The following is an 18,075-nucleotide window of genomic DNA, read 5'->3' on the forward strand; positions in this document are numbered from 1 at the left end:
CTGTGCAAGTCAAATTGCAAATAGAGGGTGAGTGGAAGGTGTGGTGTGGGTGTCTCATTTTTTGTTGTGATTTGGCTGGGGTTTTGTTGGTGTTTGTTATAGTGGTTTTTTTTTTTTAAGTACTGCCTAAACATTTTAGAAAACCAAAACCTGTCCTCATACAGGCCAGGCATCTCTTTACCTTAATTTCTGCTGGTTTATAGTAACGCCGTGTTTTGTCCTCCAGCGCTGTTCTGTAGCCATCTCTCAGAAATCTTTTAAACCCATATTTTCCTTTCAATTTTCTAATAATTTTGTCTAGTGTTTGACTGAACAAAACCTCATCATCCAAAGCAAATGCAGGATAACTTAGACAGGGCAAAAGCGCTGCATCAGTATTCTGTGTAAGGAGAGGGAGAAACAGCACATTGCAAATTTAATTAGATTTCTGACAATTATTTGACACACAAAGAAAGTCTGTTAACCTGCTAAGCAAAATACATATCTGGAACATTAGCAAAACCATAGTACTAAAATGTTAAAACAGGGTGTGAAATATGATTTCTAAAGATGTATAAAGGGAGGTGGTGGAGTCACCATCCCTGGAGGTGTTCAAGAGGGGATTGGACGTGGCACTTGGTGCCATGGTCTAGTCATGAGGTCTGTGGTGACAGGTTGGACTCGATCTTTGAGGTCTCTTCCAACCTTGGTGATACTGTGATATGGATAAACTACTAACCAAGTTTTTGGATATATGATTTAAAAGATAAATCCTTTGACTCAGAATCTGACCTATTTTATGTTTATAATCTACAGGGATAAAAGAACACATTCTAGAACTTTGAAGGTTTACAAACAAAAATATCCTCCAGGTTATTCCTGGAGGAAAGACAAACATTTGAGGACCCTCTGCTCAAAAAAGAATCTCAACCATTTCATAAAGGTTCCATGCTGAGAAGTAACTATGATTAAGTCAGGATTTCTAAAAAGCTTTATCAGAAATACTCTTCAGGTGCTGTTGTGAGCAAGCCTATATGATTTACAATTAAGGGGATAAGGATACAATTGCAGGAAAAAATATGAGAATCATGTGCATGGTGAATCAAAAACACAAGAACAAAATACTGACTTGTGCATCACCAAGGTGAGCTTACACAAACACGGAACAGTAGTTTAAAGTTACAATTCTTATGTCACACACTCTTTTGTAATTCCTTTCTGCTGATACATCTAACATATTCCACCATTTAAAATGCTGTATTTTTGCCACCATCATTAACATGATCCCTGACATGAACCCATCAAATGGAAAAAAAGGACAGATTGCTTCTATAGCAAAAGTAACTTATGAAACCAGCTGCTGTTAGACTATTTCAAGCAAATAAAAATCAGCAAAATTGTTCTAAAATACCACTAGGCTACTAAAAAAGTAGCTGACAGTGCCTTTTATTTTAATTATCCAGGATAACGACTCTGCTATAATTCTTCTACACGAGTAAACTATTAGTGTTGAAGATTAATAAGCTGTTTCATGAACAAAAATACCATTGTATTGTGGAATGAACAAAAAAAAAGCACTAAAACTCTATTATCTCTCATTTTAAATTACTCATTTCCAACCCCCAAATTTATCTTTGATGCTAATACTCCAACAGACCTATTTTTTAATTAATCTCTACTTATGTCACTTAGATTTATTCAGTGAGAAAATACTCATTTGAAACACTAGATTATAACAACAACAAATCCTCCATATTCAGCAATTTATGATAAGCCAACCTTAAAGGCTTCTTTGGACAAAAGAATAAATTGAAGCTTAAAGTGTTTTAAAAAAGCAGGCACTGAGTGTATAGTGGCAAGTAGGCCAAAACAAAACCAACCATCAAGACTGCAAATCCAGCTGAAGTTACTGCAAATCACTATTATTTTACATTTCAGTTTTAAACTTTTTTAGAAAACTACCAACTGGCTACCCATTTAAATCTAAATAGTCATAAAATAAAGACAGACAAAAATTTAACATCGTCCCAGCAAATTCCTATCTTTATTGAGCAGAACATAACATCCACCATAGAACCGAGAATTACGTCAATATCCACTTATTTTCCCCACACTGTTGAGGTGAATTTCATTTAATTACTTACATGAGATCTTGACTCTCGGGGCAGCAAAGAACAGAGAGTCTGCCTGTTCCGGTTGTGGGCATCAAAATCCACAAATATAACAGACCAGGAGCAGCCCTGTAAACAGAACATACATTTATCTTGGGATAAAGGAAGGAAGTTTCACCAGGATATGCTAACTTAACTTAAATAAAACACAGAAGAGGTTATCTTCTATTAGTCTGGTAGCTGGCTATTTTAATCAGAAAATACAACCTCAAGCTGAAAGTATTTTGAATATTAAAGCTTATTTAAACATAGCCTAATTTAGACAGTTTTATCTACTACAGATTATTACATGAATCATCAATTAAATGAACTCTTCCATCAATTCTTAAAAAGTGACTCTATTAAGGACAAACAACAAAAGTAGGTGTCCCTCTCTGTGACTGCAAGAAATATTCCAGATAGTGATGCTGAAGATTTCATTACAAGTCAGAATACAATTTATTGGATATTTACCTGAGGTACTGCTTTGGAAATGGATTTCCATGGCAAATAAAAATGGCCTACTTTCCAGCTATTGAAACTCCATGTTATCAACACTTACTCCTTAGCAAAATCCCTTTCTTAGTAAAATTCTGTCATTCACACCTTTTTAATACCTCCTGAAATACTGTTTAAACAGAATCAACATCTTAAAAAATTATTACCAGTAGGCTATTTCTTTGAAACTTCATATATGTTGTAACTGATAATGCATCTCAACATATCACAGTATCACAGTATCACTTAGGTTGGAAAGGACCTCGAGGATCATCGAGTCCAACCTATCAACACAGACCCCATGACTAGACCATGGCACCAAGTGCCACGTCCAATCTCCCCTTAAACGCCTCCAGGGTCGATGACTCAACCACCTCCCTGGGCAACCCATTCCAATGACGAATTACTCGCTTGGTGAAGAACTTCCTCCTCACCTCGAGTCTAAATATATATATATCCCATATATATATATCCCATTGGAAGACATTAAACTCTGAACTCCTGCCATTACTGTCATAAATACCATGCCATAATGTTTCATAAAACCACAACATTTCTCCTAGAAAGCAGTCTCTTCAAGTATACCATTCTCTTAGCAAGACTGTTCCAGAACCTATCCTTTCTAACTAGTAAAAACTTTGAGTTACAATTAAGCTTCTACTTAACTAGCTAACCACCCTTCTTTTTGTGCCAGAACTAACACGTTCATTTCACCTTCCAGAGGCTTTTTCCTTCCTTTAGCCACACACAAATTATACACAGCTATCATACAAATAATCACCTTTTGCTTCACTAAGCTAAACAACGTTTTCCACTGTGCTCGTGGAAAAAAAATCTCAGTTCTTTTCATCATTCTAGCAAGATCTTCTAAATACTACTGAGATGAGAATATACACAAAAAATTGCATTTGCTTTGATGATTTATTATTAGACTTTCTTCCTAATTCAGATTTTGATTATTCACAAGTCACTAAATTAATCTACAAACTCTGAACGCAATCTCTCTACACGTGTTAACATGCAGTTTCCAAATCTCTGCCTCAGCAAAGAATTCTTTGGGGATTCAAAAGCAGACTAATTTGCATCTCATAAAACCACAAACATCTTGTTTTATAAATGAATTATTTTTCACTTCTCTACAGACTGTAAAGTTCTGTGGTAAGAATAGCATACAAAGGCTTGATTAACACTTTTTTTCCCACAGACTAATATAGGGCATGGAGCTTATATACAAATCACTGATTATACTATGACTTGGTCAAACGTGAAACAGTGCTCACCTTGTCACTAGCAGTCCCATTCCAGCACACACATGCATGCACCCTGTACTTCGTTAACTAATTCACACAGAGCCTCTTCTGTAGGTTGGTGTTTTGGGTGTTTCTGGTGGGGTTTTTTGGTAGCTAAATATGAAAGTCTTACCTAAATGATAAAAATTCTAAGGCACTTTTAGTCTTGGGATACTCTGAAACCAGGTTTGGATTAACTATACCAAGGCTACAAAAATATAAGTTACAGAACTTTTAGTAGTGATGATTCTAAAATTATTAAGTAAAAACAAAAGCTGAATCAGAGTCAGTTCACACTGTATCCTAAATGGAAAATCAGACCTGGTTTTAGGATTCTGCCATACAAACTCAAGCAGAACTGAGGGCAATACAATAAAGTCAGGACATAGCTATAGTCAATACACAGTAAAGGATTGTAACAGAATTCTTATGCCAATACCATACATATTAACTACTTCATACAGTTTTGTAACTATTGTTTCAGAGGTGCAAAATAGACTGGGAACATAAGACATATAGGATATAAAGTAAACAAGCTACTTATTATTTTTTCCTGTTAGAAGTTTATTTACCCAGTGGGTAAATAAATTTTTACTGAGGGAACATGAGGATTACAGTTTGGCTGTAATTTTATGCTTGTAACTCCCACTTTCTATGAAATACTACTGGTATGATGCAAGATGAAAATGAACTGAATTCAGAAACCATGAAGGAACTCCTTTGTCCATTAAATCATGTAAACCTCAGATTAAACAAGAATCCAACAATTTAGAGTTCATAATTATTCTCTGTTGTATCTGGCACCTCGAGAGAGTAACAAAGGAGGCATTAAAAATATCTGAACATGAGTTAAGCTGTACTTTGTTACAGAAAAATAGCATCCTTGTAAAACATATTATTTTTTAATGTTTTATGGAATTCACAGAGAGAGGCATCAAGCAGTTTAATGTGAGTATCAAGTATAAGGGACCTTTATCTTGTCTTCTGTGTGTTCATTCATGAATGCACAAGGGAACTGCCCTATCGTGATACATTCCAAGATACGTAACACACATGCATATGAGAGCACAGCTATGATACTACATAGTTGTATTCATTAACCTCTTCCAGCCTCCATAGCATGAATGGCAAAAATCTGCATGGAAAGGCTGAGTAGTCTGTTCCCTGCACAATGATTTATGCAGGTTACACTAGTTAGATGCAGGTGCAAAGAAGTTTCTCTTGAGAGGCTCAGCAGGATTTCTCAAAGCTATTGGAACACAGCTGGAGCTAAGCACAAACGCAAACTCTGCTGCAGACAGAAGGTCAAAATGGTTTCTGTTTATGCTAAATATCTTGGAAATAAACTCTCAAAGCATTTAAACTGGTTTTGCTCCAGCAGTTTATTCATCCATTTTGGAATTTAGTACAAAAATCATTTGAAAAAAAACCCCAGCAGCCACATACATGGGTGCTTGAGACTGCTGGGAAAGCAAAGATTTTAGATAAATACTGACAAGGTGTCTGATCAGTATTTAAGATCCTGACTAGTTTCTAGTTCCTAGCACAGAATATCAGCTTCTAAAACATAAGTAAGGTAAAACCAAACTACACTAACTAGCTAACTTTTTGGGGACAAGTGTATTTGTGTAAGCATGAAGAACACTTTCTTGCTATGCTTGTGAGCAAACAGCCATCAATATTACCAGAGGAGTGGTTTCTAAGTAGAACAAGTTTGTTGTACCACTACAAAGATTAAACCCCAGCAAAACCAACCAACCAGAAAACCCAAAGCCGAACAAAAATCCCCCACAACTGCAAAAAACAAACCCACACTGAAAACACCATCATGATTAGATATCCAAAACAAATCTGAAGGACACCCAAGTCTACAGTGTCAGAAACCCTTATTTAGGAGGATCTCCTGGGTTATGCCATAAGATAAAGGAAGGTGTAGGAATAGTATGGGGTATCATCAGTAGGTAAGATTGTTTACTAGACTGGACTTCTACGTTAGCTACTTGCTACTTAAATTGTAACATATTTTCATGCCAGGCATCTGAAAAGCTCTAAAAAGATTTAGTTTAACAGTTGTTTTTATGTCAATAAACTATAAGAACTTTTTGTCCAGTACTCCTAATAATTATTTTATAGGATTGTTTTGATCCATACTTTTCATTTTACTAACAGAAAAATGGATATACAAATAATTAAGAATGTTTTAACGAATCAAGCAGTCCAGAAAAGAACTTGGAATGTAATTTGGACTGTCTCCAAGTCACACCTTCACAGCTCACACAAAGAGCACTTGATAATTCCCCATATTCACCATTTACCATCTTACCATTTATAAATTCTCTCATTTGTATTTTTTTTTTTCTTTTTTAAATGTCAAAATAGTGCATTTAACCAAGTTTCTTAAAGCTGAATATTTGAAACAGACATATATTACAATCTGGAAGTCAGCTTCAACCAACTTACACAAGAAAGTGAGAACCCAGGTATTAAAAAAAGAAAGGGGGATGAAAAGGTCCTATCTCAAAGCCAGCAAGAATATATAGAAACTTTACTCAAAGCCCCATACTTATAGTACTTCAAGTACTAGGTAATCATCAAAACTCAGAAGGATCATGTACTACCTAACTTCAGAAAAATATTTAAGTACAGAACTATGATGCTCTCGGAAACACAGACAACTTTTTTAAACTTAGTTGTGAATGTGACTCTAAGAAGAAATAATGCATATTTCATCAATTAATAGTTAATTCATATGAAATCCAAACATTTGGTCATGTGAGCAAGGTCCATCAGTTAGAAGTCAAAAAGGATGAAAGATTCCAAGGCAACAATGAAAGACAAAGGAGATAAACCAACCATTTTTTATTACCTGACTTCCAAAGAGATTGAAACCATTAATTGCTTCTAAAGCTGCTTTTGCCAGCCCCACGGAACTGAGGAGAAAACAAAACAGCAAGGGAAGTAAGAGAGGCATCATAATTGAAGCGCAGGCTGAAATTTAACACATTTGACAGCATTCAGAGCTATGATTTTATCTTGATTTGAGTTTTGTGCTTGATCATTTTGTTAATAAAATGATGATGCACCAAATTTGGGTATTTGGTGGCAGACTGTGTTGGGGTTGGTAGGTTTTTTGCATCTTTTTTTTTTCTTTTCTTTTTTTTTTTAATACTTTCCAGCAATTTGTCTTCAAATGTCAGGGACCATCTGGGAAGAGCACTTCTGCTCTAACCTTGCAACTATACATCTGGCGTTCTGTATTTCAAGGTCTCGCTAACAGTGTATTAGCAGAGGATTTACTTCAGCACAATTTTTCAACCCAACTCTCAAGCACTAAATTTTAAGAGACTGACTTCTTGCTAATTTTCAATATAACAAAACTTATCAATTATGGATTCAAAAAAAGGAGGATTTGCTCATGTCAAACATAGTTAACCACCTTTTATTTCACTTACTCCCTGACTACTGCTGATCACAAAGAAAACAAGACTCATGTTTAAAGACCCAAAGAACTAAAATCACTAATAATTCTGTAATTTTTGATGAAAATTATACACTACATACAAAAACATGCACAAGAAGATTTTTACAAAGCCTTTTCATTGAAAAAAAAGCAGTCTTATGCTTTCCCTTGTGTAAAAAAAGAAAGGCAGCACAGCAACATTCCCTCTCAATGCACACAGGCATTTTTGATGTTTTGTGAAATTGGATTTATGACCGAGAGCAGAATTTCAAATATGGTGTTAGAAAATACACAATTATAGATATGGAAACTTCATATGGGTCCATTCAACTGAAGTTGAAGAAATAGGATATACCAATTAATTGAACAATTTATTCATTAGCACAGTAATTCATTGAAGTACTCTCTTAAAAAAAACCACACCAAAACCAAAACAAACAGGAGTTACAAGTTTGTATCTTTTCCTGTCTGAAACCAATTACCTGTTCCTCCTTCTTGCCATCTTCCATTTGGGTTAAAGATTATGCAGTATTGTCAAAGAGGGAACAAAACAAACCAAACAAATAAGTTTGTCAGAGCATCCATGTGCCCAGATAATGTGAAAACAACTGAAGCACAGAGACAGCCATGACTGAGAAAAAGGAAAGCATCACAAAGAGTCTGAGGGCCACACTACACTAGTAGGAAAATGGTAAAGTACTGATTTTTATTAATAAAGTTAAAAAGCAAGTTGGGAATATGGACTTTCCAAACAAGACAGCCCATGATATTTTGTTTAGAAAAAAATAATAATGAAACAACACTGAGCTAGAAACATTTAGCAAATAATCACCAATAATCCCCATCATCTGTGTAAGGCGAGTTGTGACAGTATTGGCAAGTTAAGTGCGCTGTACAGCCCAAAGAACTTGTAACAACCACAGTGACAGAAAACTGCAGGCAGGGACTGTGCTTTATTCTTCTATACTCCGTGCAGCATTTTGGGATCAGAGCCAACATCTATTTATTTACTATAAATAAACTGGTTTGCACTATTTACTACTGTAAATGGTCAACTTTCAAATATTTCCTAACTAATCCATATTTTAAAGATAGGATCTGATTATGATTACACAGAAAACAATGAAGAAAACTCAGTTCAGAGTTATGGAATTTGTTTCCTTCATGGACTGTTTTATCCAGGTTGGTTTTAATATTAGAAATACTTTAGGTACTGCTTTCAGACTCTAGTATTCCTTTTAACTATTGCCGACAGGTTTATAAACCTCATATTTTCTCTGAAACATGCCAGCAGTAGTACTCCTGGGATTTAATGCTAATTGGTTCAACAAGAGAAAGCTCATTAGGTTAACTAAGTTCTGTTCTGAGCAGCTGCCATCAAATAGTGGTAAAATTCCTCAGTTCTATATCTTCTGTTGATGTAAGCTTTCGGTACTGGAGAATGTTAAGAAGAAATAAACTGAACTCAGAAGTGTTGTGAATATAATTATTTTTCTGGCCTTATTTCAAATACCTGAACAAAATAAATTTAATTGGTCTAACAAATGCTCTATTTTAATTATCACCTAGAAACTGATCAAACAACTGATCAGAACTTTCCACGGGAGCTAAGTATTATCAAGCTGAAGACACAGAAAACTAAAATCACTGAAATCTTTATTCTCACAATATGAAGTATCATTGCTCATTTCCCTTCCAAAAAGAATTCTAATAACAACAGTGAGATATTTTTAGGGTAGGAAAAAAAAGTCAGTAGGGAAATAGTAGTTGTTCAACAGCAACAACTGTTTGCATTCAGATAAAAGTACTCTACAAAATAGGACAATACTACTTGAAAATAATTTGAAGTATATGGATTCCTTCCTTAAAGTAATCTCTATTTTACATACTAGTCATTATTCTACAATAAGACCAATACTTCTTGTAATTTATCAGTATTTTTATGACCCTTAATTATTTAAAGGCCCTGGAGACTTCAGTATTCTCACAAATATTACCTGAAAATTTAAATACAATTGTTTCAGCATTAAAATACTGTTTTCTTTCCCCCATCATGCAGCATTTCTTCATATTACAAAGGTATATCAAGCATTCCCTTCACCATCCACAAGTACTACTCAGGTTACTAGAAGTTTCAGAGGTAACTGACAGGAGGAAGATGAAAGTCAAAACCAGCTGCATTATCAAGTATGTCCTCAAAAGACTGAGGAAATCACACAACATAACACACTTCAGAACTATGATCACACTTCAGACACTTCTTTGACTCCTCTGGATTAATGCCTTCCTATTGCTCAATTTAGAAAAGAGGCTTTATAATAAACATTATGCTCACATCTTTCCACAGAAAATATGTTCTTCATACTCTGTAATTTAAAAGCAACAAAACAACAAGAAAAAAGACTGCTTTAACAGTATGAATTAAAGGCAAACTATATTTCACTGTGTTCCTTTCTCTACTCAGTAACTCACTATGAATATGCTGCGTTAACCTGATAGCCTCTATTCCTAGGGAAAGAGATGCTCACTTAGAGAATGCCCTAAAACAAACAAAGCCTAGCCCAAATCTGCTTTAAATATTCCTCTGAAAACCTGTCAGGATCATAAAGTAACTGGTTGGAAGGGACATAGAGTGCACCACGAACTCTCATTTGAAGCCACATACAATAACCAAGGTCAATTCAACTAAGCCATCACCTCATCTAGCCAAGTCTTGAAACCTCTGAAGATGGAGATGCTTTAACGCCTTTTGAGTATCCTGCTCTGATGCTTTTGTGTACTTCAGGTGAAACTTCCTGAACCTCCTCAGATTCAGTCTGGAGACTTCACTGCAGCAGCCAATTATTGTGACTTGTTACAGATTATCAAGAGCAGTCTTGCAATCTATTACTATATTACTATGAGTAACACTTGACCTTGATCCACTTTTGGGGCTGGGAATCCAAGACTAATTTTGCAAAATTATACCCCCAGTGTGCTGAAAAAGCATTATTAAATTCACTTAAGCATCATTCATCATTCCCAATAACTTTTAATTGTTAGATTTACCTGCTTAATAAAATACACCAAACACTAAACTTATCATATTCTTAGTAACTACTAATCAAAACACATCATAAAGCATATACATCCTTAATCCTCTTCCCATTCAGTTTCTTGCCTCTGTTATGAGAGCTGTGCAGTTCAATTTGAACATCAAACACAACAAGGGATGTTAAAAACAAACAACAAACAAAAAAAACAAACCCATGACAAGAACAATAATAATTTTGTATCTAAACAAAATAGAACAAGGAAGGACATGACCATAGCACTATAATACCTTACACTACAGAGGAGAGCCACATCAAGGCTCTAAAGCATTAGATTCAGAATATGAAGACACTGCACTTCAGCAACTTCATTATTCTCACAGTACCTATGGGAGATGTCAAAGACATTTTGCAGAGGTACTCAGCAGATGCCTGGAGAACAGCTGATCAAATGGTTACAGGACAAATTAATTTTTCAGAAGTTCAGCTGTATGGGAAGGGGATCACACTATAATAAGAACTGCTACAAATCTTGCCTTTGAAGCAGTAAAAGACATCACTTGGCATACATCAAAGACGACCTGGTCCACAGAGCATTTCACCATTTATCATTTATTAGAAGTGGTTTGAACTGCAGTAAGATAGAATCCCAAGACTGTGTAAAGTTATAAAATACCTGCATCTTCAATACAGGCCATAATTTGCAGTTATTATTCATGGGCTTCATGTTCCATGATACTGTCTGTAAATTCTAAAAGCAAACTGTGTGTAGACCTAGTTTGAGTTTTAAGGGTCAGGAGCACAGTAACCGAACTGAAGTGATTATGGTGTCCAGTCACTTCAGACATACACACACCACCTCCTGACTATCCCAAATTAGATATAATAATTTCTTTGGTTCTTTTTGGGTTTGCCTTTTTTTTTAATAGTTTTTATTAGCTCTCTCCTAGGTAGATACACTGCCATAGGGGCATAACAAAGTATAGACAATATTTTAGTTTACCCAGGGCTTTCCTCAGTGATACCTATACAGGAAAGATAAATGGGGGCATTACCCATTTCTAATGACCAAAAATTACTTCGTAAATTATGACTAAGCTCTGTACATTCTTTCATGTCAGCTCAATGATCTGTTGGACTGGCTCAGTTCACCTCATAAAACTTCATCCTTAGAAAACCCAACCTATAAATGTCAGTTTAGATTAAGACAATACAACATGCCTTCTTCCTTCTGGTTAAAAGATGTTCAGTTTTCCCTGGAGGGAATTAACATACTGAATAAACAGAATGCCCACAAACAACAGAGGACACAGGAGTTTAAGTGTTCCTGTTGCAAATTTGGGAAAGGTGAGACGTGGAGGGAAGTATATGATTTTCTAAGTGAATGCCTACATAGTCGGCAGCTGACAATTTTACAGACATAGCAGGAAGAAACTAATAAAGCAAATTATATAATAACAACTTGGAGTTTTCAGTCCTCATACCAGTATTAAACCATGACAAAAAGCCCTGAAAAAAAAACAACAACAAACAACACCTGCATTTTGCTGCAGTGGCATGCAATTGTATCCCTAAGTAAAAACACATGCCTGTACATGAACTATGAAAAATTATTTCATTCTGAAATGAGACCACAGATTCATTTGGCAACACCAAAGACTGGAAAAAACATGTATTATTTGCAGGCCTATGACAATGATGATGACCAATGATATTTTTAAAATCCTAAAATACCCAAGATACAGCTACTTTATGATTAATAAACCCTCAGAAGCTACAAAGTGAAGAAAACAGTACTAACACCAAAAAATGCCAGATTTGAGATTATAGATATGATCCAAGACAGATCATTTCCACTGAAGTGAACTGGAACTCTATTGTTAAAATGATGAGAACATTCCCTGCCTTACAGGTAGGGGTCAGAACACCCAGTTACTTGTAAAATCTGAAGAGGTTGTAAAAGAAATTGGGCACCAGGCCCTGCACTCTACAGTACCCACCTTCTTCCTCTTAGCATAGTGGGGATGACTAGACTAGACTCATGATTCAATGCCATCTTAAATCAGGATACACTTGAGCATTTTGGGAATACAATCTATTGCACATGCCTCAAGAGCCTGAGCAGTTCTAAACACAATTTTCAGAATTAGATGCAGGCAGCTGCAGATAATTATTGGAATTTGAATACTAAAATAGCTAAGCATCTATGTGGTTATTTCAGCGTGCATACGATGATGAAATTATCCTTCACATTTCCCAAAATACATCCCTCAGTCTTTAGAGAACCTCAATTTAGTTCAAAGAGTATTTTAATGCATTATTATTTTTAACTCCCCTCATGAATTATTTTCATTCATATCACATTTACACGCTTAGACTGAGAGAGCGGCATTTGCTTGCCTACCTCGAATGCAGCTCTGTAGTGCCGTTGTTGTATTTACTCCCTCTTTCCCAGACACCAAAATCTGGTACACGATATGCTCTTTCCACACAAAACACAAGATTTTGAATGAAGGACACCTACAAGAAAAAAAAAGAAAAAGAAAAGTGACTGAAGGAAAATGAAAATACACATTCTTCTGTTCATTTTTTTCAAAAGGACAAGGCTGGGTTTTGTTAGCCATCATAATTGTTCCTCACATCCTTCCCCTCACCTTCCCACCCCAAGAATGATGGTCCCAAGTCCAGGTGTTCTCTTCAAAGCCAGTTTATAATTAAAAAAATATTGATAACTATTCCATGTTTGGTCATGATGATTCATGTAGAAACAAGGATAAAAATTATTTCATAGTCAAGACACATATTTAAAGAGTAAAAAGAAAAAGGTGGCATTTTGATCTTTCAGAAAAATTTGTCCTAAACACACACTCAGAAAGCAAAGCAAATGAAATCCTATGAGAGTAGGACACAGAAATCTTGGTGCTGTTTCTTAATTAATTTTAAGAGAACTGATATGTCAAAGTTCATTATCGTAACTCTATATAATATACACATATGCAGAGCCAAAACACACTCCTTAAGAAACACAAATAAAATTCTAGATCAATTTATTCTAATTAATATCTCTTCTGGATCAACATGTTTCAACTGAATATTAAGGTGTTTAAGCTGTATTTAACTGACATTTAGATGCATCAGCTAAATGAATGAGCAAAGATCACCAGAAAGAGATATACAACCTTGCCAATGACTTTCTGCCACTGGTGATGTTTGGAACAAGAAAAACATGGTCTATTACAGATATTTTAGGAGAATAAATCAAGCTTTCCAAATTGCAGATTAACACAAAAAAAGCAGCATGTAAATGCTATAACCAAGGCTATGCTAAAGCACTTACAGAAAATGTGGACTCTGTGTGTTAAGCTTATTTATCCAGAAGTCACGTATGTGGAGAGCAAGGTGTAATAAAGAGTCCCCATACAGCATGGATGACTGGTTTATGCGTAGATACCTGCTCTCAAATTCCCCCACTTGCACAATCATAAACTGTTCTCTTTGTTACGAATGCAAAGATACAATATAATTATTTTTTCAGCTGCAAACAGCTGCAGCTAGAGGGTAACTCACTCTCAGCTGCCATGCCTGACATCAAGCAGCCTAGTATACAATGATTGCCTTTGAAGCCAAGAGTTCTGTGTACAAACATATTCATGCAGACAAGCTTGCCAAATATCAGCCATCTGCCACTGTGCTAACACTGGTTCAAAACTCTATGAATGGAAAGAGACTAAATACATTGTGCAATGATCTCACTGGAAAGGAATACCCAACGGTGTTTGGGGAGAGGATTGCCACATCCACAGTGCTGCCAGTGTCACTATGCTGAATACTACATAGGCACACAGGAGAGCTTGGAAACACCACAGTTACATGGCATTAAGAAGATCTGAGAATATATGCAGCTGTGGAAGCTACAGACGAAAAGAATTTATAGGTCAGTGGTAAGATAATCTTAGTATAAACCTCCATAGCCCACAGATTCCTAGGGCACAGCTGCAATGAAAACTACATCCCGACACTGGAGAAGCTCCACTGAAGTCTGTACACATGCACTTTTCCTGCAGATTCTGTAATTAAATACAAACATCTGGAGGATAATAGAAATCATAAGTCAAGCTAAGTATATACATAATTATATACATTTGCCTCCTCAGACATAAAGGCAATTCAGGCAAAATAATATAGACCTATAATATGATCTAACTAAGAGAAAAAGGAAATAAATTGCATGACTTAGTTTTCTCATTATCCACCAAAAAAAATTTTTTTTAGAAATAGAACACAAATATACTATTACTGGGAAAATCTCCCTTTCAAAAATGGTACTACTCTAACTCCACTAAAGGTTTTTAAGGCAATACAGCAGCATATAGTAAGTGGATCAGAGTAAATTTAAACAAGCGCACAGTAAGAAAAGGGGTGAGGGGGTGGGGAAATCTGTATTCCTGTCTCAGAATGCAGCCTCACTTTAGTCATGTCAGGACTACCTACTGTCCCAATCTAATCCTCAAGTCAAGGCCATAGTAGCTATTATTGTCGTATTTACAGAACAACTAACAATCTTATGATGATGTGAAATTGGTTTGTTTTCAATTGAAGATGAAGCAAGACTTCTTAATACCCATATGTGCATATGCATTTGAATAAGTCCATCAGCTTTTCAGAAAATTAAGCCTATCATTTATTATGTTGAAATTCCACTGGACAGAATGCACTGACTCACAATTTGAAATAGGGTGAAAAGTGACAGCAACATAAGTAGAACTTAACTATCCCAACAGACCTTTGAATTCTTGACCTTGAATTCTTGACAGCAGGGAAATACCTAAGTTCTCAATAACGTGTTACATTCACTGTTTGCACATCTAACATTTTATTAGCTATTACTTTATTTCACTATCCATTAATTCTTTTTATCTTCTCTGACTTCCACTTCCATTAAAGCTGTGAAATATCTGCCATGTATTTCCAGAACAATTATTTTACAGTTGGTGATTAAATCACACCATCAAAAAAAACCAACCAACAACTTAATAAAGCATGCATTGTAACATTGGAAATCAATTTGTACCTCATCTGTGTTGTAGATAATCTGCAGCCCCGAAGAGATCATCTCAACCAAATAGAGGAGAAATAACGACACAGCACTTATCTGAAGTAATTAAAGACAGAACAGAAATTATAACTAACTTTCTTAATTGCAATCCATAAGCAAACTAGCTGAATGTGATATAGCTAACAAAGACAGCCCCACCACAGTTTTGGCTCTACAAAAGTATTATATCAATCTACCAATATCCTAGACAGAATGATGTGAAAACAATTAGTAAGAGATGTACACTGAAGCATTGCTGTCTAGAACTTCTCCTGTGGTATAATTTCTTTAACTATCTGAAATTATTATAGTTATATTTTTGCTTAGGTATTCTTCTTCGACCCACAGGCAATCACTTCAATTACAAGTCATTTCATGTTCACACATACCACCATTTATTAGCAAGTAGAGCACCTAGAAGGCAAGTAGCACACGGAAGAGTAAACAGCACATCTAACAGACAATTTACTTTATCCCTGACTGGAATTTTAGCATTATCATCAACTGGCAGAAATGCAATTGCAACACTCAGATATGATTACATTTAAAAAAACAAAAATCCCCAACATTTTCTTTTGCAGCTGTACATAGCCCTTATTATGAACAGTAATTACCTTCAGCAGCTGTACAGATAAGCATCATATCAATTTATAATGAATCAAAGAAAACTGCTTTTGTTACACAGAATTCTAGTATAATTAAGAAATTGTACAGCTTCAATAGAGAAAGTAAGTTTATCACAAAAACTTGATACAAACCCACAATGCCAGTATATAAAATTTAGAGAAACTACCTCATAGGGGGGGAAAAAAACCTTTATCCAAAACACATCAGATAAAGAACCAGGTCCAAATTCTAATAGATTTAAAAGACCATTGACCCCAGTTTCTTAACGCAACCTGAAAAGCACCAAGTACAGCAGTAACAGCAGACCAGCTTCATAACATACTCCATTCTTCCCAACCACATCATCTCAGTTACTATGTTTTCTATTGTCTCTGCAGAGGCAAAACTCTGTTTTTTGAGATTTGTTGATGACAAAGGATTGTGCATTCATTATTATGGTAAGGGCTCAGTTGCCACAAAAAAATACTAATTTTGATAGCTCAAAATTGCTATCTCCTCCTGCAGATACAAGTTATGCATTTTCAGGAAGCTTCACACAGAAGTCAAAAATGCTAACTTAGGATCTAACTCCACAGAACATAGATTTCCTGAATCTAACACAATTACTATACACACTATTTATGTGATGTTGTCACCAGGAAATGAAATAATTATCAACCTACTGACACTTCTGAATAATTTCACTAGCAATTTCTGAATTAAAACAAATATATGCAGAGTAACCAAAGTGCCATAACATTCAAAAAGGCACTGAAGATAAAGAGATGGGGGGGGGGAAAGTATAAGTTAACTCTGGAAAATGCAAGAGAATAAACCAATCAAGTATGCAATGAATCTGAGTAAAAACCACCACACAAAACAGTGAAGAACAATGTTTAACTAAACAAAGCTGTACATAAAAACTATACTATGAATGAAAATTGTTCAGACTTGAGGAGAAATAAACTGGGAACATGAAAACAAAAAGACAATATTCAATGTAAGAGTACACTAAATCTTTCATTTTACTGACTAATTGAGTATTTTTTTGCCAGGATTATTCACTGACAGACATCTGTTAGTCTCTGGTTATGTTTGGCCCATGTTTGGGCTGAACTATAGTAGTTGCCCTATTACCCAATGACCCCTTGCCATCAGAGAGGAAAAAATTGGGAAAAGGATAGAAGACCCATGGGGTGAAATGAAAATGGATTTAATGAATCAACAAAACTGATACCAACGCAAATATAAAGTATATAAAGTTGTACTCAACCCAGTGAAGGTACAGCAGTCACACTAAACAGGAGAGCAGTCCTTGGAAGCAGGAGAAGGAAGAGGAGCAGTGTCAGCAGGAGCCCAAGCAAGAGCAGGAGCCCTCTGTCCTCAGTAAACTTCCCCCTATATACTGTTAACATTTATGGTCTGAGATACACCTGTAGTCAATGGTTGACTCCAAACTGGTCAGGGCCCACAGCCCTGGCTGGCCTACTGCTCTGTCCCAGAAAAACCAGAACAGTCTCAAAAAGAAGCAACTCCACAAGAAACTCAACCATGTACTTCCACAAATCCCACAGTTATTTCTGTACCTTCTGACCAAAAGACACCACTAAGTTATATTTCAGAACAGTCTTTTTCACTAAAAGATGCAGAAGGAATCTCAGTTTTATCAAGCACAACACATTTAGCACAAATCTGAGCAAACTGAGATAGCTGCATTGTGAAAGAATGGAGACTACAATAAAATTACTCAATAATCATCCCAAATTTCATCTACATGCACATGCATTTTACCTGAAGGTGACCATATTCCTTATGGGAGAGGACCTCATCTCCAGTGTGTGCACTGAATACAGAATGAAGACATGCAGATGGTTTGGGGTCTTGCTTAAATTGCTGAACCTAAAGGTGAATTAAAGGCAAAACAAAACCCAAGTCAATAATTTTGTTATATAATTTCACTATGTAC

At 35.6% G+C, this 18,075-nt stretch overlaps 1 protein-coding gene across 5 annotated transcripts in view; it reads right to left on the reverse strand.

Moving 5' to 3' along the window:
- The window catches only part of PHKB (phosphorylase kinase regulatory subunit beta), a 71,900-nt gene that overhangs the window by 41,826 nt on the left and 11,999 nt on the right, over positions 1-18,075 (reverse strand). For 4 of the 5 annotated variants that reach the window (XM_068150571.1, XM_068150572.1, XM_068150574.1 and 1 more), the window contains 6 exons: positions 17,901-18,008; positions 15,480-15,560; positions 12,813-12,928; positions 6,783-6,846; positions 2,124-2,219; positions 182-379 (listed from right to left, as the gene is read on the reverse strand). In XM_068150571.1, coding sequence (XP_068006672.1) covers positions 182-379; positions 2,124-2,219; positions 6,783-6,846; positions 12,813-12,928; positions 15,480-15,560; positions 17,901-18,008 — 663 coding nt within the window. Of the gene's footprint in view, positions 1-181; positions 380-2,123; positions 2,220-6,782; positions 6,847-12,812; positions 12,929-15,479; positions 15,561-17,382; positions 17,415-17,900; positions 18,009-18,075 lie in introns of those variants that run through there. The other variant, XM_068150575.1, reaches the window with a different exon arrangement.

The sequence above is a fragment of the Melanerpes formicivorus genome, unplaced genomic scaffold (assembly GCF_026170545.1).
Source record: "Melanerpes formicivorus ecotype bairdi unplaced genomic scaffold, bMelFor1.0.p_v2 SCAF_20, whole genome shotgun sequence".
Taxonomy (NCBI): domain Eukaryota; kingdom Metazoa; phylum Chordata; class Aves; order Piciformes; family Picidae; genus Melanerpes; species Melanerpes formicivorus.